General features: G+C 39.9%; 2 protein-coding genes across 3 annotated transcripts in view; one reads left to right on the forward strand and one right to left on the reverse strand.

Annotated features, from left to right (window-relative positions):
• Positions 1–2,444: 2,444 nt before the first annotated feature.
• Positions 2,445–4,670, reverse strand: DDX28 (DEAD-box helicase 28). The gene has a single exon (XM_054840094.1). The coding sequence runs from the start codon at positions 4,668–4,670 to the stop codon at positions 3,042–3,044; it is 1,629 nt and encodes a 542-aa protein (XP_054696069.1). The 3' UTR covers positions 2,445–3,041.
• The window catches only part of DUS2 (dihydrouridine synthase 2), a 28,331-nt gene continuing 11,995 nt past the window's right edge, over positions 4,643–20,978 (forward strand). Inside the window, exons 1-8 of one of the 2 annotated variants that reach the window (XM_054840095.1) lie at positions 4,643–4,774; positions 5,249–5,388; positions 8,359–8,404; positions 9,939–10,030; positions 10,933–10,976; positions 11,776–11,836; positions 13,808–13,855; positions 17,120–17,185. In XM_054840095.1, the coding sequence (XP_054696070.1) occupies positions 4,669–4,774; positions 5,249–5,388; positions 8,359–8,404; positions 9,939–10,030; positions 10,933–10,976; positions 11,776–11,836; positions 13,808–13,855; positions 17,120–17,185 (603 nt within the window). In that variant the 5' untranslated portion in view covers positions 4,643–4,668. Of the gene's footprint in view, positions 4,775–4,827; positions 5,389–8,358; positions 8,405–9,938; positions 10,031–10,932; positions 10,977–11,775; positions 11,841–13,807; positions 13,856–17,119; positions 17,186–20,978 lie in introns of those variants that run through there. The other variant, XM_054840096.1, reaches the window with a different exon arrangement.

Genomic DNA, 20,978 nt, shown 5'->3' on the forward strand with positions numbered 1-20,978 from the left:
GGAAGAAGAGGAGGGGAAAGGGTGCTGTCTGGGGAGAAGAGGTACACAAGTGCATTTCAGGGAGCAGTGCAGCCTGAAAAAAGGTGGACTTTGTCAGACTACCGACTGGTAGGAGGCATTTTCCCTCTGACTGTTAGGGCACTTGTTACAGCTTGTCCTAGGGTAACTTGCTCAGCACTGGGCTACGTGCAACAGAAGTATCTGAATGTCCTTGTAGCGTCCATAAAAGAGAAATTGTATGCAGCTGTAGTTATGCCCACAAATTCTAAAATAAGACTTACATAGAAGGTAGATTATGGACAGACAAGAAAGGAGCAGTTAATTATGTGTGTAGACAGTCATTAGGATGTGAACAATGAGTGATGTGATGTTTAGAGAGCACTGAAAAGCAGTTTGCAAAAAGTCACACTAAAAAGTCTTTGAATTTTTGTTTCTTAAACAAGTTTGACCGTATGGGAGCTACATATATTTTTAGCTCGCTAGCTGTGATAGAGTCTCTAAATCTCCTTGAAGGCTTTGCTATAGTATTTACTTATTGGGTAGTAAAACCTTTCACATGATGTGAATGTCTGCATTTGGTGGTTCTGTATCAGCTTATATATCCCAGGGTTTGAATGTCTGTGTGCTCCTGAATGTAATTACTGCTGTTCATCACTGGCTTTGCTAACTGTCTCTTTGTGAGGAACAGTAAGAAAGTTGTATTTCTCAATATATGCTTAAAAGAGCTGTGGTTTTGTTTGAAAGAAATGTTTACAAAAGGCTTTATTGCTAAATGTAGTGTTCTCCGAGTATATCTAGCCAAAGCTTTTTATTGACCACTTTAGTATATCAATGCCAAAATGTTTTTGTTTTGTTGTTTTTTGATAAACTGTTTTGATCAGCAGTGCCCTAGCAACAATTAGTTTAGAGTTAGTACTGAGTTCAAGGTTACTGTTTGTAAACACATAAACTGCATGTTACTTCAAAATTAAGAAGCATATGGCTGAAAGAACTTTATTATTTCACTGTGTTGTCTAATTTGATAATATCTGATAATATTGTGTGCTCCAATCCACAATGACCTGTCATGGGATTCACTATAACATGATACCAGGTCATAAACAATGTTACCAAATTTTTAAGAGTGAGTTACGGAAGTTAAACTATAAATTATACATCTTAAAAACATAGCAAAAATATCCAAATATAACCTTGTAGAACATCGTCTTTTGTTACGGCCATCAGAACACACATGATTAATTTCTGTATGCCCACATTGCCTTTTATAATCTGGATAATTCATCAGATGTCAACCTTCCTCCCATTTTCCTTCCACATTTTAACTCAATAAAAACCCTACTCTCTTATCACCAATGCCACTTAGTTACTGATACAAATGAAGCAGATGATCCAATTTTTCAGCTGGGATAGAGTTAGTTTTCACAAGAAGCTGGGAGGGGACACAGCCAGGATAGCTGACCCAAACTAGCCAAAGGGATATTCAATCTCATATGATGTCATGCTCTGTATATAAGGGAGGGGGAGGAAGCTGGCCAGGCTTCTGTTTCTGGGTGGTGAGCAACTGGCATAGTGTATCACATGCTTGGTAGATGCTTTTATTAGCATTGTTGTTGTTGTTCCTCTTCCTTTGTTAAAGAATGAACTACAGATGAGAGGTTAAGTAGTCCATGCAATTAATGGGTCCAAAATATAAAGGTTTCCAGTCTCCAAGTGGATCTGTATTTCTATGAAATTGAAAGTTTTCTATTGTATTAAATAATTTTACCGCAGCTTGTAACTTCCCTAAGAGCCCCTTAACTGTGCAATGTGAACAAAGCACATGTGTACAATTTCTAGGATAAAGTTATATAGCCTTATCCTTAAGTGATTATCTGTGCAAGTTTTCTCTTTAGTTTTTACTCTCAGTATACTAAGAGTAGCTCCTGTGCCTTATTTCCTCAGAAACAAAAAGATTTAGATGCTATGCTGTGATCTTTTCATTTAACAGCTTACTATTTCTACATACCGAGTTTTAGCACAGGCAAAAGTAGATAGCATGGGAAAAACAACCACTAAAAGGCTGTGATAAATCACTGCAACAGAAATCAGCTGAAATGCTATTTTTGTGTGATTATTTACCATGGATACAAACTAACAGCTAGATATGAAATAACCTCAGCCTCACTTTAATCCTTTTAGTTTAAAGCAGGAGAGAACAATGGCACAAAATTCAGAAGAAATCTTGTACTCATTCTTGTTACCTGTGAGTCAACACACTTCTTTCCTTTAACAGAAGATATTAGATATTTTGAAGTGGGTTGGGTTGTGAGGTTGGGTTTTTTTTTTTTTTTTTTTTTTTTTACATACAGTCAGTTCAGAGACTGGACACGTCACTACAGCAGGCAGGAAAAAAGAGCAGGAAACACTCTAAGGCTTTTTTTTTTTTTTTTTTACTTTATTTAACAGAACAGCAAGGTTCCCTTTCTCAGTGAAAGATAACTATAAAATGACAAATTAAGATGTTGAAAAAGCCTCAAGCTTTATTGTGCTTTCTCATTCTCACTGAACTTCAGAGGCATCTGGTCTAGAATCCTCTGAATGAACTGCGACATCACAAGAAAATTAAATATAATTTGTCCTTTAGTCTTTCTACATTTATCTATAATTAGTTAAAGTTAATGAATGTTTAGCTGCTGCTGGTTGTAAGCAATGAAATGCACCAGAGCTGCACATCATACAGGCATACTTTCATTCTGATTTGAATTTAAGTTAAAAGTCTCAACAAAATTAAACAAAAGCAACTGATGAGATTATTCTTCAGTCTTCTCCAAAGGTATTTTGTTACTCACTAGCTTCCTTTTGGAAAGCCATGAGTTGTGATGCCTATGGAAATGACAACTGCAGGTTCCAGAACAGTGTGCAAAGTTAACCTGATCACCTGGTTCTGAAACTCAATTCTATACTCTTTCAGTCTAGCTTACGCACAGCAGCTCATTCGCTCTGCCTTAATAACTTCAAACTCAGTCCCTACCAGGCCATTTATTACTTCTTGGCAACCTGGATCAACCTCCTTTAGATGGAGGCTTACTAATAGAGGAGTCCATGCCTGGGAGACCTGTCCTTTTCCGGGCTGCAGTCTCTATTTTCCGTACCAGGTCCACATCCCACCGATGGGTGACAAAACTAACCACAGCTCCAGGTGCCTTGCTTCCAACCCGTCCAACTCGTCCCACACGGTGCAGGTAATCCTGCAGGGTGTCTGGGAAGTCATAGTTGACCACTAGCTGCACGCTGCTGGTGTCCAGCCCCCGCGAGGCAAGGTCAGTGCAGACAAGGACAGACGCATCACCCTTCTGGAAGGAGGCAAAGATGCCAGCTCTAGCAGCTGCTGACATCTGTCCTTGTAACCTCAGATGCTTGATTTTGTGGTCATCCAGGATATAGCCCAGCCAGTTGACAGTGCTAGCACTGTTGCAGAAGATGAGAACAGTCCCACCGGACGCTGGGTGATCCCTGAGTAGCTGCAGCAGTTCAGGCAGCTTGTCCTGGCCTTTGAGGCGGACAAACTTCTGCTGGACATGGGGTGGCAGGCGGTGCAGGCTCTGGGTGGTGAGGGTGACAAACCGGCTCACATCAGTGAACTTCCCCAGCGTCTCGCTCAGCCCCGCAGGAAAAGTGGCTCCGACCACCACCACCTGGGTCCTTGCCTCCCCGGGGCCAGCCGGCCCGGGGGCGCCAACGGCCAGGGGCGCATACGCCAGGATCTCCTCCAGCGGCTCCGCGAAGGTGTCGTCCATCAGGACATCTGCCTCGTCCAACACCATCCAGCGCAGCCGCCCCAGGGCCAGGAAGCGCCGTCGCAGCGCCTCCCGCAGCGCCCCGGGGGTGCCCAGCAGCACGGCGGCACCCGGCGGCGGCGCCCGCAGCTGCCTCCGCAGCCCGCCCGCGGCGCCGCCGCCCGTCAGCCCGCGCACCTGCAGCCCCGCCGGCCGGCACAGCGCCTCCGCCACCGCGCCTACCTGCGCCGTCAGCTCCCGCGACGGCAGCACCACTAACCCGCTGGGCGACGCCGGCCCCGCCGCCTCCGCCGGCCCCTCGGGGCGGGAGAGCAGCCCGTCCAGCAGCGGCAGCAGGTAGGCCAGCGTCTTGCCGCTGCCGGTCTCGGCGGCGCAGAGGGCGCTACGGCCGCGGCGCAGCGCGGGGATGGCGAGGCGCTGTACCGCCGTGGGGCGGCCGACAGAGAGGCCTTCCAGGCCGGCCAGCAGCGCCGGCTGCAGCCCCATCTCGGCGAAGGACGGGCCCTGCCCCGCGTCAGGCGGCGGCGCCTGCAGGGCGGGAGCCGCCTCCTGCGAGGGCTCCAGCTGGAAGTAGTCCCCGCAGGCCTTCCTGTGCTTCCAGCCCGTCGACACCAGCTGCGGCCGCTCCCAGCGCCCCACCGTCTGCCAGCGGGGCTGGCTCAGCTCTGGCCGCCGGCTCCGCAGCAGCAGCTTTCCGGGATGCGGCGCTGCCGCCGCCTCCCTTTGCCCGCGCCGACGGCGCTGCGCGCCCCGCTGCAGGCGTAGCCGCAGGGCCCAGGGGACGCGCACCACGTTCTCGGGGGGCTGCGCGCCCGCCTCCGCCCGGGTGGCCGCCAACCGCCGCGGCAGCAGCAGCAGCAGGGCGGCCACCATCCTGCCGCGGCTCAGCGCCATGGCGGCCTCTCACGTGGCGGCGGCGCTGCTCGATGACGCCGTCAAGAGACGCTTTCCCCGGTTCCCCCCGCCCCCCGGAGCCGCGGCGGAGCCACGCGAGGAGGGTGAGTGCCACGGGTGGGGGGCGCGCGCGCGCGGCCGGTACCTCAGGAGGCGACGGTGACGGCGGCGATCCCTTCACGTTTGCCTTTTCAGCTGACGGCTGAGAGCTGACCCCCGTGCCGCGCCCCGCGGGAGCAAACATGGCCCTGAGGGGCTCTGGCAGAGCCGGTTCGGCGCTTCTCACGCGGGGGAAGGAGCCCGTGCGGTGGGGAGCTCCCCGTGGGCCGCCGGAGGCACCACGACGCCTCAGGGCGCCGCTGAGTTCTCTCACGGCTCAACGCAACTGGCGCCAGGGCCGCGGGAGCTGAGTAAAGCAGCGCTGGGGCAGCCGGCCTGCGAGCTACTGAGGGAAGGAACCCTGTCAGATTTGACAGGGCCACGCACTCCCCTCTGCCCCCTTCCCGCCAAAGGAAAGTTCTGGGCGTTTAGGTAGGAAGAAAGACACTATGGCTATCCTTCTTGATTATCTCTTTCAGGTAGTACCACCACAGGAATGACGGTGAACACACCTCTCTGTTTTAGAGGAAAGAAGATCCTGGCTCCAATGGTCCGAGTGGGAACATTACCAATGCGTCTTCTTGCTCTGGACTATGGTGCTGATATCGTGTACTGTGAGGTATGAAAAATGAAGCCATCTTACTTGATAAGATTAAGAGAAGTACAAATAGACTTTACTGTAGAACTTTTTCCTCTTACATACATTTTTCGTTAGAAAAATGGGGAATGAAGAATCTCTATGGTTGAGGGCATTTCCCTTTGAGCAGTCCTGAAGTTATGACAAACCCCTATTTTAAGACCATTCAAAAGTTTCAATTTAGACAAATCATTCACCATAACAATTTCCTCACATTCTACTATGTTTTGCTTTTTGATAGTTTTTTGGGGGGCACAGGGTATGATTTTTAATTTTTTGAGCAGAGTCATAACACTGAAGGAAGTCTTACACTGACCTACCCTCTCACCTGGCTAGTTCTACTGTGCTAACCCAGAGCATCCATATATACTCCTTGTGGCACTGCTGTCCTTGTTGCTTAACCACTTTTCTTAAAGCTGCCTGAAGTTGAGGCTCTGGTTTGCTGCAGATATTGGTAGGACTGCTCTGTAACTTAAGGTACTTAGTCTTCACTATCCTTATTGTTGCAGTGCATCAGTATTCCCATTTTGCCCTTCAGCACTATTAGCTCTTCTCAAATGTAGGTACCAGTACAAGATACATGAGTCAGCTGAGATTTTTTTTAAAAAAACAACACAATAAAGAGTTAAACATAATGTAAACATAGCTTAAGTACTCTTTCCTAGAGAAAGTTTGATCTGTGCTAGTAGAACAGACTGAAAAACTGTCAGAATAAGTAATTTACAGTGTTCTCCAGGAATCTTCACAGCAGTTCTCTTGTGAGTTAGCTTGCTGCTCTTTGTGGTAGAGAAGAATGGAAAGATTTGTTCTCAGAGAGACAGTATGCTGGTTTTATCTTGACCACTGCTCACCTTTTGTCTCTAGCTTCTAGAATTATGAGTGCTATTTAATTAGTTGGATCACCTCCATGTGAAAGAATAGTTATTGCTAGATGATTCAGAAATCTCAACATTCAGTAGAACAGATACTGCTGTCCTAAAATTGGGAGTAATAAGATGTTTTTCCTCTTTTGACAAACATAATTAACAGTTTCCCAGTTTATCAATTATGACCTCTCTGCTTTACATGGGATTAATTGAGAATATATATTTTTTAGTTCTCTGAGAGGCTAACTTTAGATCATGTATAGAGAAATCACAAGTATAGAGTTACAGAATCTAGAAGTCTTAAACACTAGAAGTGAGTCAGGGTTCAGACAGCCTTTGTGCTTTTACAATATCTCTTACACTTCTTAGTAATAGCAAAGAACCTTGTTACTGAGCAGTTACTGGATTTCACTAACCACACATTTGACAGGGTGATTGTATAGGAAATTAGTAGAAGATAATGATGTAGAAATTGTTTTTAAAAAAGGACAACCAAAACCCACAACAAACCACACACATCAAGGTATTACTTTGCTTACTGCCAAAGTCATCAGGTATGAGAAGTTAATTTATCCAGCACTGTAAACAGCATAGCTAAAGCAGTTTCTCACACACACTTTTTGCACAATTCCAGAGAAACAGTATCTCAAAAGGAGAGACCCTCAAACTTACTTAACAAGTTGCAGTATGTAACAAAACTTATTCCCGTAGCCAAGAACTTGTAGTTTTCCTTATCTCACCTCAAAAATAACATCTCCTACGCTGTCTTTTTTTCCACAGTGCTGTTGAGAGACAAGAAGAGTTAGGATGCCTTTGACATGGATTAGTGTTTACAGTTAGAGATCTATCTTAAATTTTATCAGAAATATTATATTTTGTAGGCTTTCTTAAGAACTGATAGGATAGTATAAAATAGAGTTGTTTTAGGCAATTACATTGTAGTTGTTTGGCAATAGAACAGCCTAGATAACTGTATTTTGTAGCTTCACTCCTATATAGTAAAATTCCAGTTTTTGATTTATCCTTTTGTTTTCTAATTATTTCACCCCAATCCCATCAATATTTAGGGGCTCAAAGCTGTTTCAGAACTTAACATAAACAGTACCTGATAAGAAGCATTAGTTAAAAACTTAAATCAAAAGCACTACTTATAAGACCTATAGTATAATGTAAACAGATTGAGATTGGACTAATTTATTGCTTGCTTATTCCTTACCTGTAAATTAGCAGGCTTTAAACCTTGTCTTATTTGCTAAAGCAAAGATTCTATAGTAGACTGAACTTCTTCAAGTAACTAACACTATACCATAGGAGGGTTTTTTCCTCAATTTATATAACTGTTGGATTTACAGCTGCATATTTATTTCAGCTGCTAACAAGTTTTATTGGCTCAAGCTGTAGCCCTTTGTTAATTAAAGCCAGTCAGTTTGTCTTAAAACTCACCTATAATCAAGTTGATGAGATACATATGAGGAAAGGACTCAAACGTGTCCTTAATAAATGGAATTGCATAAATCTGCTGTTAAGTTAATATACGCAGATTGAAGTTCTGGTTTCTAAAGGAAAGCCACAAATTGTAGAAGAATGGCAACTGTATGTTAAGCTCTCTAGTAAAGGCTAATATAAAGGGGTTTTTTTGGTTGTTTTTTTTTGTTTTTTAACAAATGTGGAGAACTGTTAAGACTCAGACTTAAGGTAAAGAAGCCTTAAACTGAAGACTGCTGTTTTGCTCATCTATGCATTTGTCCAGTACCAACCTATACTGATTCTTGAGGTGATCTGTTGCTATACTATTAAGTTACCCTTACCTTCCACTCTAGATAGTTCGTTCTATTTTGTTTCCAGCTTGCTAGATAGGCATTTGAACAAAATGGTTCTTCTAGAGCTATGTAAATGTGTTGTATTCCTATATTCATATGAATATATTTGGAAACTCCAGTTGAATGTATTGTATAGTTAAGCTCTTGTTTGCATTTGCATTCTTTTTCTATATTTGGTATCTCTAGTTATTTAATAAAATGGGTAACTCTTTAGAGCTGGGTGGCTTAAACACTTCAACTCACTTAGATATTTTTATTATTCTCAGGAGCTGATTGACATAAAGATGCTGCAGTGTAAGAGGGTTGTAAATGGTAAGTATAGTATTTCTTTTGTTAATATCTGTAAGCATTCTTTTTTTCTAGTTAAGTAAAAAGATAATTATTTCTCTGAAGTAATTTTATAGTGATTATAATGAGGTATCATTCCATATAATCTCTCTAAACTGTGTCTAAGGACTTAAAATAAGCTTTTGAAGTGCTGCCCTACACCTGTCTGCTCCTCCACACTTTCAAATTTTCAGTTTCCCTTCTTAAGGAATTTCAGTAGTTCAGTTAGTGTCCCTCAGGAAAACCATAAATATTTATGTCACGGTTAACATATTAGTAACTGACAGTTTATTATTCTTTTTAGAGACCTGACACAAAGTCTTTCTCTACCATTGACTTAGTTTATTACAAGGTTTCAATGATTTTTCTTTTAAACTCTTTGACAGAGGTCACGTCACTGGGTGTGCAGGTATAGGCCTTCTGAAGTGAAATACTATATAATTTTAAATCCTGGAATTATGTCTTTCCCTTTTTTATTAAGAAAAGTGGGATCAGTGTTGGAAATCCATTACTAATCTTTCAGCATTATGCTTCCTGGAAGTAGGCGAAAGAAACTAGTAGCTGGAATAGACAGGACATTAAAGTTCTGGTGTATTGTTTAAAATGCTAAAGCTTTTAGTTTTATGTGGGTTAAAAAGACAAATAATAAAATTGTAATTAACTGCTAACCCTTCTCAATTCTGTATCTACATACTGGATTCAGCCTCTCTATTGCCTTTGTATGCTATTATAATAATAAACAGTGAAAAACTCTTGTTTTCTTTTGCGTTTTTTTGTTGTTGTTTTTTCTTCAGAATTTTTACATGTGTACGTGCTAATATAAAATCTAATGTTCTGAGCAAAACTACTAATATTAGTTACAAAGCCTTTTAATTTTTCAAGAAAAGTTTGATAGTGTCCATGAAACAAATTCATTTGGACTGTAGTAGAGACAATTTCCAATCGTCTTTATAAATGCTATCTGTTTGTAACATTACAATATACACACATTTTAGTCTACTGCAATAAGGAAGCAAGACATACAAGATCTCACTGTATATCATTCTTTTATTAATTTGAGGTCCATGGGCTAGATTTGCCCTAACACGATTTTCACAGACAAGCTTTTAGGAAGATATCTTTGAGACCTCCCCAGCTGAGTGGCATGAGAAACAGTTGTTTGTAGTGCCCTTGTTGGGGAACAGAAGTCCACTACAAATCTACTTTCCCCTCCTGCCCCTTACCAAAAGTAGTACTGTTATGTTCATTCTGGCTGATTCATCACTGGACTTGTTCTGGTGCTGATGCTTGCCAGAGAAACAGGCTGGGGGATGATTAGGGAGTACTGTGGGAGGGAAACAGCAATGTGCAATAATGTACTGCGAGGACATGTGGCAGGGTGCCGTTAGTTCAGCTGTTCATGGAGGACTTATTTGATAGCATTTTCATTTATTTAAAAGTTACGTAGTCATATGACTTCCTTTAAGATTACATTTGTATATAATTTTTGTCTGTTTTATCTGTTTCTCATATCATATAGAAGTACTTGAAACGGTGGACTTTGTTGCACCTAATGAAAGAGTTGTTTTCAGAACTTGTGAAAGGGAGAGGCACTGTGTTGTCTTTCAAATGGTAAGAAACCAACTGCAGGTAGTCTTCTAATAATATAGTTAAATGTGGTAGTGCTAGTAATGTTAGTCTAAAGCAGCTCTCTATTGCAGACAATATATTCAATTTCTTGATGCTTCAGGTGGGGGTATCTGTTGATATACATGTGATCAGGATGCTACATTATAAGCTCTCTGTACAGCTGTTTTCAGAAGAGGTGATTAAGATGAGTTCTGTGCTTTATGATAGCAGCTTGTTTTTATAATAGGAATCTATGATATATTTCTGAATGTATAGATACCAAATATAAATTATGCTGATGTTTGATCGCAAGTTTGTCTTGCACTGTCCAGTAAACAGTCTCACTGGAAAGACTAAAAGAAATGGCATTGTTTAGTGTAGACAAGAGAGGATTAATGTGTGCATTAACATTGCACAAATGGATTAAAGGCTGCTGGAGAGAAAAAGATAGTAATTTGGTCTTTGAGACCACTCTGTTTAGGATAAGAGATGATGGGGGTTGGAGGGAAGGAGAAGTGTGGACTGCATTAGATACTGAAAAAGATGGTTTTCAGTGGTAATGATAGCCCTGGAATAGGTTGCTTGTAGAGGCTGTAGAATTCTTATTAGCGGAGCTTCTTAAGAATGCGATAAATATCTAATGGTGATGGGCTAAGAACATTTGATACTGCTCTAGGTTAAGAGGGTGGACAGACCTCTCCGTATTCCTTTTTGCATCACCTTTTGTCATTCCGTGGGTGACTCTAGTACATGCTTTAGCTAAATGTTTTGGCTATCCATTGTGCCCTTAATGGGTCTTTGCCACTTTGTACTAAATGTTTAGAGCAAATATAGTTATAAGTGAACACATTTTTTATTAACTTGATGATATTTGCTAATTATAAATCCCCTTGTTTTACCAACAGGGTTCGGCAGATGCTGAAAGAGCCCTGGCAGTAGCTAAACTTGTGTAAGTCATCTTCTCTCACGTCCTTACCACCGTGGGTTGGTTTGGGGTTTTTTTTGTATGGAGGAATTATTGTGGAAGACATTTTTTTATGATAGGATCAAGGTAGGTCTTGATAGGACAAAGACAAGTTACGTAGGAGCTGCTCAGTAAAGTGTAGCATCTCAAATGGACAGTAGTACAATAATGCAACTGCAGCTTTTATTTAAAATAATTTTTGCTCAAAGCAGCAGCTGCATAAGTTCTATGCTGGGATTGATGGCTCTTTGCTAGTGCAGGAAGTGTGTCCTTGATCTCTCCAATATGAAATTTCCCTGGGTATTGCACAGCTGCAAGTAAGACCAATATGCCTGAAAATGTCTCCTACTTTTTGTGGCTTGAAGCCCCCAATAAAGTATTCTGCAGAAATGAAAAGTGTCTCTCAAACCTTTTTAGAAGGTGTTTTTAAGCCTCGATTTTAAATAGATGGAAGTTTCAATAGGACTTGCTTTAGTGACAGTGGTGGATGTAGTTATATATACTTAATCCTATAGAAACATATTTAAGATGAGCATTTGCAGCTTATGTGCAACACTGGTCATTGAAACCTGTGGAAAGACTCATCTTCAGACCACTGTTAAAATAAGTATGTAACTTATAAGTGAGTAGCTAAAAATTCAGAAGTTCAAATAAAAACTTAACCTTAAATTCTCATTTAGGCCTTGATGATGATGGAACAGGCTTCCTGGAAAGATTTCTGTTTTCTGGTTCTTGTTCTAATATGCTGAAAAATACTTTTAATTGTTTCTTTCTTCTCTTCCAGAGAGAGTGATGTAGCTGGTATTGATATCAACATGGGATGCCCAAAAGAATATTCTACTAAGGCAAGTGGATTTTGATTACTCTTAAATAACTTTCCACTTTCTTAGAGGTGTGGAGTGTGGAATACATGTTCTGCTTTTCTGGATTGAACAAATTCAAGCAGTAAAATTTTCATGCAGAAAAACTTGAATTTATTTTTTTGCAATAAACAAGAGAGTCTTGAAGGTGTCATGCCCCTAATACAGTAAAATAACATAGTCTATTAGAAATCTCCCGTAAGAATAGGTTTGGTCATAAAATTAAACATACATATCCTTAAGTGAGTAAGCACGTGTGAAGTTTATAAGCTCAGGTTAGTGTGGACATGTACCACTGAGCAAGCAGTGATTGTATTTTCTGTTGAGACAACCACTGAACATTGAGAAAAATGTAGTGAGATTGTTAAATTGTGTTATTGTACAAAGTTAATGCTATTTAGAATTACAAAAACTGACAGGCTATGTTGTATGTTCCATTTAAAAGTAAATTCTGTAAGGTGGGACAAAATAAAGTGTTGGGTTTTTTATGTTTTCCCGAGGTCACTTTTGGATGAGAGAAGTATTTTCTGCTTAGCCTTAATAAAAAAAGGAATCACAGTTTGTCATCTGAGGAAGTAAACATTTGCAACTTAGCAATGCTGAGTTCAATTATTGGTCAATTTTAAGTGGGAGGAAGATGAATCTGTTAAAACTTTATTTTAGTTAAGCACATGCAATTCTAAACTACTGTTTTAGCCACAGATGGTAGAGGACTAGTCAAACTGGTTGTTAGCACTGTACAGTTAGTGTATAGGTAAAATATCAGTGAATTAGACCGTGGAGCTCCATTTTGATGTCAGGTGTTCATGCAGGATAGAGGAGAGAAATTTTGCACTTATTGTCAAAGAACTTCAACTTAGACTTAAAACTTCATTCCAAGGAGGAAGCCTGGCTGTTGCATTTAAACTTTCTATCCTCTAGTCTTTGTAGTATTGGCATTTTTAGCATTTGGAGCAAGTTCTCTGTCATGTGAAGCTGTAATGCTTCATCCTTTAAACAGGAAAAACAATATATCCACACGGGCGGTACTTTCACTTGCTAATTGTTACCTGTCTTTCCATGGAAGGAAGCTTTTTACTAGCCTTTTACTAAAGCAAGAGCACAAATGTAAATGGTAACTTCCTCTGGTTTTCTGCCAGATGGCTTTTGAGATAAAGTGGTATTACTAAGGAACTGTAGTCGTGTTGAGGACATGTCATTAAATTCATAATGATCTGATGATATTTCCAGTAATGTTTTCTTTAGCCTTTATTACTTTCTTCTGCATTATAACTAATTACATGGAAGACTATTCTTCCACAGAATCATAATTAAGAACAAAACACCAAAACATCCACCCTGTACTTGGATGAAAGATCAAAAATTCAATTGCTGGTGAAAGGTTATTCTCTGACAGTAGTTTTGCGTCAAAAAAGTTCATACGATTTTGAACTTATTTCTTATGGCTACCTCTTGGCCTCTAGATATATGTATGCAGATGAAGTAGTACAGGAAGAACAGCTAAAATATTAAATTGATGAAGTGTTCATGATTTGTGTTCAATACAGCCACTTAATTTGTCTTAGCTTGTTTTTCTAAATGTAGTGTGTAGACAGAAACTACTGACATGAAGACCTCTCAAATGTGGTGTGTAATGTTAAAACATTAAATCTATTCAGCTGTCAATGAGTAGAAACCAGATGATTACAATTGCTAAAAATGGCTTTTTGAAATTCTGTCTGCTCCATGAAATAATGGGAGCAAGTTGGTGCCCTGAATTACTGTTTCATTATTCTGATACAAATCTAGGAAATGTTTTACCAAAATGTTCACTAATGCTCCTGCATTTTAGATTTTGCCCCAGCTCCCTCCTTAATATAACATTGTACTTTTGCTGTGGTCTGCTATTAGGTAAAAATAAATGAGTTAAAAAAATGTGTTTACCTAGTATGTAACAGTTTCTGTATATTTTCCCAGGGAGGTATGGGCGCAGCACTGCTGTCTGATCCTGACAAAATAGAGTCTGTAAGTATCATGTTGTGGGTTTTGAACTGCATTGAAAGGTATTATGTACTGTGCTCTCCTGGAAGCAGAAATGAATGCATAGAAGACAAATTTATAAAAGCTAGAGTGGAATAATCAGTTTTGAATACTAAAATTAAGGTTATGGATAAATAATCCTGATTTAGTTCTCCTTGTCACTGTCTGGACTATGAAATTGCTACCTTCTTGCTTTTCAGTTTAAAAAATTTCACAATGTGGTGCTATATTTGCAGAGGGCAGAATTTTACATACATATGTCTGTAAATCTGTATAAACCCCTGTGTGAACCAGTATGAAAAAGGTTCATATGTATGTATATATTTATTTGTGTATACTTTTTTATATATATATAAAAACCTGTAGGAACCTATATGAAAAATATATATACACATTTATCTATATGTAATATAGATAGGAAAAAGACCCCAACATATTACATATCTAAGGACTTCTAAGCTTCCTGAGATTAAACAGAGTCCAGACATTGCTCTGAGTTCCCAGGAATATTCTTAGAATGTAGTTCATTATCTTCTTTCTGTTTAAAGACCTAATTCTTCATAGTTCGATGAGTTGACTGTGAACTTTGTCTTGCTTCCCTTTAGCTTTTACTGTATCCTCCTTCAGAGTTCCTGAGGGCAATTCTAGTTTACAATTCACCTCTCAGTAATAACTGAATCATGGCACAGACTGGCAAATGTTTCGAGGCAATTATTCTTTATTTCTTGTACTAGCTAAAGTACGCAGATGTGGACAAAACAAAAACACCAAAGGCATTGCTCTACCTTTTTCCATGTGGCTTTTGAGTTTTGTTTTAAGGGTTCTTTGATCAGTCTTTTAAAGAGACCAGACTCTCTACATTCATCTGCTCGACTTTTTTCTTTTTTTTTTTCCCACTGAATGATAGTCAGTGTCTTTCTGATTCCTGCAGTTCATGCCTTTTCCTTCTGTCTGAAACGGATGTTGTGTCAGTGTTTCTTTTGTGAGTGCTTCATCTTACTGTGATAACACCATTCAGCTTTGTAGGCTAGTAGGACTTCTGCAGTTTCAACAAACTGATCTATTGCATAGTTACTATTCTCTGTAAGTTCAGACATGAAAACAGGTTGCTGGGCATCATGTATTTCATTCTCTGAGGACATGTCATTAGAAGGGCATGTTATCAAAGTTATAATCATGATGGAGTGTTAGCCTTTTGCCAAATGTAAGAATCTGTTGGTGTCAAGAGCCACGTTGTTAGCCAAGCTGTATAAACTGACCATTCAGCAACTGGAAGCATTATTAATTGTGCTAAAGCAAGAGTTTAAATGGAATAGACTGGACCTAGTACTCTCTCTTTCATTAGCTGATGGGAAAAGCAAAAGTACAAGTGATCCAGTCTGGATCTCAAAACGTTTTTAGAGAAGGTTGGTATCAGTCTCAATTTTTCAAAAGAGAAAGCAGCATCAGGTAAGTGTTATCTGCAGAAAGTCGGCTAACAATATAGGCAACAGAACTGGACCCAGAACCCAATTTTTTGAAGCCTATGTGGTGTTGCATGAATGGTAGGTGATACCATCCAGAATTAAATTGTAATTTACGAAGTATGAGGTGATGAAGGCTGACAGAAAAAAAAATGAAGAGTGGGAATTGAGAGAAAAATATTTAGCAGGCTAGAAGTAAATCTAGCAAAAATATTTCTTATAGGAATGAAAGGCAGTTGTAAATGTGATTTCTAATGGCTTCCCTTTCCCTCTACAACCATTACCTTTTGTTTTGATCTTCAGAAGAGCAGAAAGCTTGATGTTCAAAAACTTGGAATTTTCTTTTCAATTTAAGAGGTTAACGGGCAGCAAAATCTTAGGCATAAAAATTACTCTTAGCCAACTGGACAGGGATAACTAAACTCATAGCCTGCAAAAGACATCTGAAATTACAGGTCCAAATCAAGCTTTCCGTATGATTAAAAAGTGTAGAATTTGGTTCTCACATTGGAATCCTTAAAGAGGCTGACACTGAAAACTTACAAGATTTGCTGATGATGCTATTGTAAGAGAAATATTATAGTGAAGATGTTTGGAAAACAATGTTTTAGATTTTTATGCAAAAAATAATACAAATTAAAACTACTAGAGAGGAGTGTTTTAGATAATTTTATTGGATGTTACTGTTTTATTTGAGAGAACACTACTGAGGAAAGATTTGAGTAGACAGTGCAAGGTGACACTATTTACTCGTTCTAAGTATAAGAACTTGTGAGTGCTAGCTGTAACAGCCCATTTCTGTATTGGGAAGCTAAATAAGGGCAGTAATAGTAAACAAAATTCAAGTTTCATGGTATATACAACTCTGAAAGAAATCATTTACCTGCAGTTCCATCCATTTTATACAAGGAAGTGTACTCAGAGTAACATGCATGGTAATATCTCAAAAAACAGTTGAAAACCAAGTATATTTCTAAAGAGTCAGGATCAGCTGGTTTCCACTCTTATATTTAGAGAGCTATTGGATTTCTGGTACCACTTACTGTATAATCATACAGTGATTTAAACATGTATAGGCCATTACGTGGCCCTTTTAGGTATGGTCTGTTGGACTTAAATTCAGCCTGTGAAAAAGAGATTCTTTCCACAGCTCAGTTCTTTGATGGTTAACCTAACAACTGATCATTTGTCTGCCTATTCTGAGTTTGTTTTAATGAATAAAATGTGCTTTGTGTGAAGCATGGAATTCAGTTTACCACCTTTGTTTTCTTTTAGATGATTCAGTGATGCTGCTTGATATTCCCCTCTCTCTTTTTTTTCTTCTTCTTCCATTTTGAAGGCTTTCTTCCCTTTTGGAAAAAATCTCTTTTTAGGGAATACTTACATATAATTTTCATAAGAAACTTATGACTCTAATATAAGACAACTGTAAAAACAGTTGCATGAAAATGAAAAACCTTTGCACATTATTTTGAAATTACCAGATTTTACTGGTCACCTCATATTAAAAATAGTGTTGAAACTCCAGCAGCAGTTAATTGCTCTGTAAAAATCCAGTTAAAAAAGGAAGTGGAAATAAAAATGGCTTAGACTAGAAATAGGTTTGTATATCAGATAAAATGATATACTCTATTACAGACTGGATGTGTCTGTCTAGCATGTAAGATTCTTTGTAGAGGAAGTGTAACTATTACTCCAATTTCTTTGTATCTTCAGGAGAGAAATGAGGAGAGCTGCTTTAATGTCACTGTTGTGATCACATTTTTGTCTTCTTTTCTTTTTCCAGATATTGACTACCCTTGTTAAAGGAATTTGTAAACCAGTAACCTGCAAAATCCGCATTTTGCCTTCAGTAAGAACATAAATCATTATGCTACAGTGTTTAGGTTTTTTATTTCTGTGATTTAAAATCAATTAGAGTATGTGGCATTCTAATATATTGGCGTTTTAGACCTGTTACTGTGAAATAGCACTTGGAATTATAATTTTGTTTGGAGATGCTGTCATGATCTAAAGGGTTATCTGACCTGCAGGTGTATAGAGATCATGATTGTGAGTTTGTCAGATTCCATGATACGCAAGGACACAGAGGCTTTTATCCCCTAAATTTCTCAACTTTATTACAGATTACCACAAATACCACAAAAATCACCATAGCAAATAGACCTATGATTAATAAAGCAAGATAGATACATATATATCTCAAGCTATTACCAATTATTAGTAGCAACAATCAATAGTTTAACAGCAATGATTAATATGGCAGCAATCAATTATAGCAACAATCAATAACAGCAACAATCAAGTAGGTATATGCTATTACAAGTTACTACAAACTTATCACTAGTGAAGCAAACCTATCAATAGTATAACAGCAGATATAATTGAGATGACTTTTTTTATAGACATATATATTTTATATATATGTATGTTCATAGTAATAATACTGTTATCAAGTGCATTAGATCCCAAAAGGGGACCCAGCCATCCCAGAAGTAGGAAGACAAACTGAACCAACCCCAAAAGTAGGCCTGGAGAGGGACCAGTAAAGTAACAGACAGACACTCACTCCAAAGGTGATGTGTGGCATGGAGTTTGGAGTCAGCAAGAATCCAAGATCTCGTAGTAAGCTTCTGCAGAGAGTTCAACCTGTTTTGGAAAAGCAAAAGTATGTGCAGCATGGGAAGCTCTGAGGGACAGAGAAGCTTCATTTTGGATAAAAATTAAGACATTTTTATGTCATAGGCATAAGAAAGTGTAGGACACCACCCCTTGAGCAGCCAGTATGTGCTGTTAATTCCTGTTTTTCATCTGGGGCAGCCAATAGATAATGGTTTTCTGTCCTTTCAGACCGATTTTTATTTTTTCCAGACACTTTTCTTGTTCTTGTAGTTAGAATAGCTGATGGCAGTTACAGGTTTTTTCTTTTTCAGGATGTTTTCCTCTTTTTCCAGACTATTTTCTACCTTTTCAGAGGATGAGTTGCTGATACAGTTCCTTGGTTTTGCACTTATGAATGGTATCTGAAGATGTCTCTGGTTTTTAGGTACCCAGCTGTGCTTACCAGGGATGCTTCTGATTCAATGGCCTAGTTCCCAGGCTAATGGTTTTCAGGCTGGCAGGCATTTTTTGAAAGATATTTTCTTCTGTTCAGTAATTTTCCCCTTCCAACCAGGTCACCTTTCTGGCTGCTCACATCAGATGCCAAACTTTATTTCTCCTCTCTAATGTAAAAAGTCAAGAAAATACTAAACATTAAATGTCTACACATGGTTTTATTCCATTGAACTCCAAATGTGGATACTTCTATTGAAAAAGCATTTTAGTCCTGTTTATTGTAACCACTAAGTTAATCCCAAAGCTTTTACTGGTGGATAAACACTACATGAAAATAAAAAGGAAAAATGCACCCTTATTTTAAAAGACTACCACCAAATGTGGAATTGACTGAGAGTAATAAGCACAGTGTAATTAACTTGGAATTTCTTGACAGTCTGCTTGAAGTTTAAACTTCAAGAGGGAAAGACCAAGTCCTAATGTTACACCTTCAACTTCCAACATTCATGTTAACAATGAAGATTTTGCTACTGAAATTGTGTTTACAAAAGAAAACTGCCTATGCTCTATAAACTACTCATATTCTACGCTGCAAGGAAATTTTGCATTTGATTCCTGATTTACTGTACATGCAATGACAGCAATAAATACTACAAATGATACCCGAATTAAAAACACCTTCTGCAGCCTTTTTAGAAACTCTTTGATAGATTGAAGCACTGAAATTGCTAGCTAATACAAAGAGGTTCATAATCTTCCTTCTCAGAAGCAACACCTTCATTGTAACTAGAATGACCTTTTTTCTAGATAGATTCTTGGGTGCAATCATTCATTGCAAAGAAATTGTGGTAAGACTGTTACATTGCTAAAGCTGTTACTTTTTTTTGTCAGTATTTTTCTAGAATTTAAATACTAAGAATGTAGTGAAAATACATAGGTACTCTTTTCCTTTTACAGCTGACGTAGCTTTCTTACTGGATTTTTTAAATTGAATTCCCTACATACTTTTTAAACCTCCAGGAGATGGTGTGCCTTCTCTTTAAATGACTGATTATTTTGCAATTGTAAATTTACTTACCTGCCTAGATACTGTGATTGCAGATGAACTGGATAGATGTTTCTGTAGATGCATGAACTGTAACTGAGCTAGCTATTGTTCAAAAGTCTTTTACACGTGCACTTAAAATGATTAAATGAACAAATGAAGCATGTATGAAAAGAATCAGTAACTAAGGTAATTTTTGTTCTCAAGTATTAAACCAAAGAACTGGCACCTCTCCTTTTTATTTTCTACAACTATCCTAGAGCCTCTTCCTTTTTGTTTCAAGCTGCTTTTGCATAACATGTCATCCATCAGAACAGCAGGTGAGCTTTTGTCTCTAGGCCCATGCCAGTTGGTAGATGTTGCGTTTTTCAAAGACTGAATGTGCTGTTTTTGTGATGGGCCACAGATCATTCTCCAGCTTTTGAAAAGAAACTGTTCCTTACCTTTTTTTGTTTGGCATAAGCGGCACAAGACAGGCTAATCCAGCAGTGTGCCTAATTTCTTTCTGCCTTTTAACAGCATCTTACCTCTTGAAGATATACTGGGAGCTTCTCCTTTTTCCCCTGTATCTTTTGATTCGCTGCTCATGCACAAATATAATTGGAATTTTTTAGATACTAGGTTTTTAAGACACATTTGAGAGGAATAAGGATGGATAAGGAATTGGCTGGATGGTCACACTCAGAGTTATGGTCAATGGCTCAACGTCCAAGTGGAGAACAGTGACGAGTGGCATTCCTCAGGGGGTCGGTACTGGGACCGGCACTGTTTAACATCTTTGTCGGCGACAGGGACAGTGGGATCGAGTGCACCCTCAGCAAGTTTGCCAACGACACCAAGCTGTGTGGTGTGGTCGACACGCTGGAGGGAAGGGATGCCATCCAGAGGGACCTTGACAGGCTGGAGAGGTGGGCCCGTGCGAACTGCATGAAGCTCAACAAGGCCAAGTGCAAGGTTCTGCATGTGGGTCGGTGCAATCCCAAGTACGACTATAGGCTGGGTGAGGAATGGATTGAAAGCAGCCCTGAGGAGAAGGACTTGGGGGTATTGGTTGATGAGAAGCTCCACATGAGCCGGCAGTGTGCGCTTGCAGCCCAGAAAGCCAGCCGTGTCCTGGGCTGCATCAAAAGAGGTGTGACCAGCAGGTCGAGGGAGGTGATCCTGCCCCTCTACTCCACTCTGGTGAGACCCCACCTGGAGTACTGCGTCCAGCTCTGGGGGCCCCAGTACAGGAGAGACATGGAGCTGTTGGAGCGAGTCCAGAGGAGGCCATGAAGCTGATCGGAGGGATGGAGCACCTCTCCTGTAAGGACAGGCTGAGAGAGTTGGGATTGTTCAGCCTGGAGAAAAGGCGGCTCCGGGGAGATCTAATTGTGGCCTTCCAGTATCTGAAGGGGCTATGGGAAAGATGGTGAGGGGCTATTTATGAGGGAGTGTAGCGACAGTACAAGGGGTAATGGGTTTAAGCTGAAGGAGGGTTGATTTAGATTAGATGTTAGAAAGAAATTCTTTACTGTTAAGAGTGGTGAGGCACTGGAACAGG

This window comes from Grus americana, chromosome 13 (assembly GCF_028858705.1).
Source record: "Grus americana isolate bGruAme1 chromosome 13, bGruAme1.mat, whole genome shotgun sequence".
NCBI lineage: Eukaryota > Metazoa > Chordata > Aves > Gruiformes > Gruidae > Grus > Grus americana.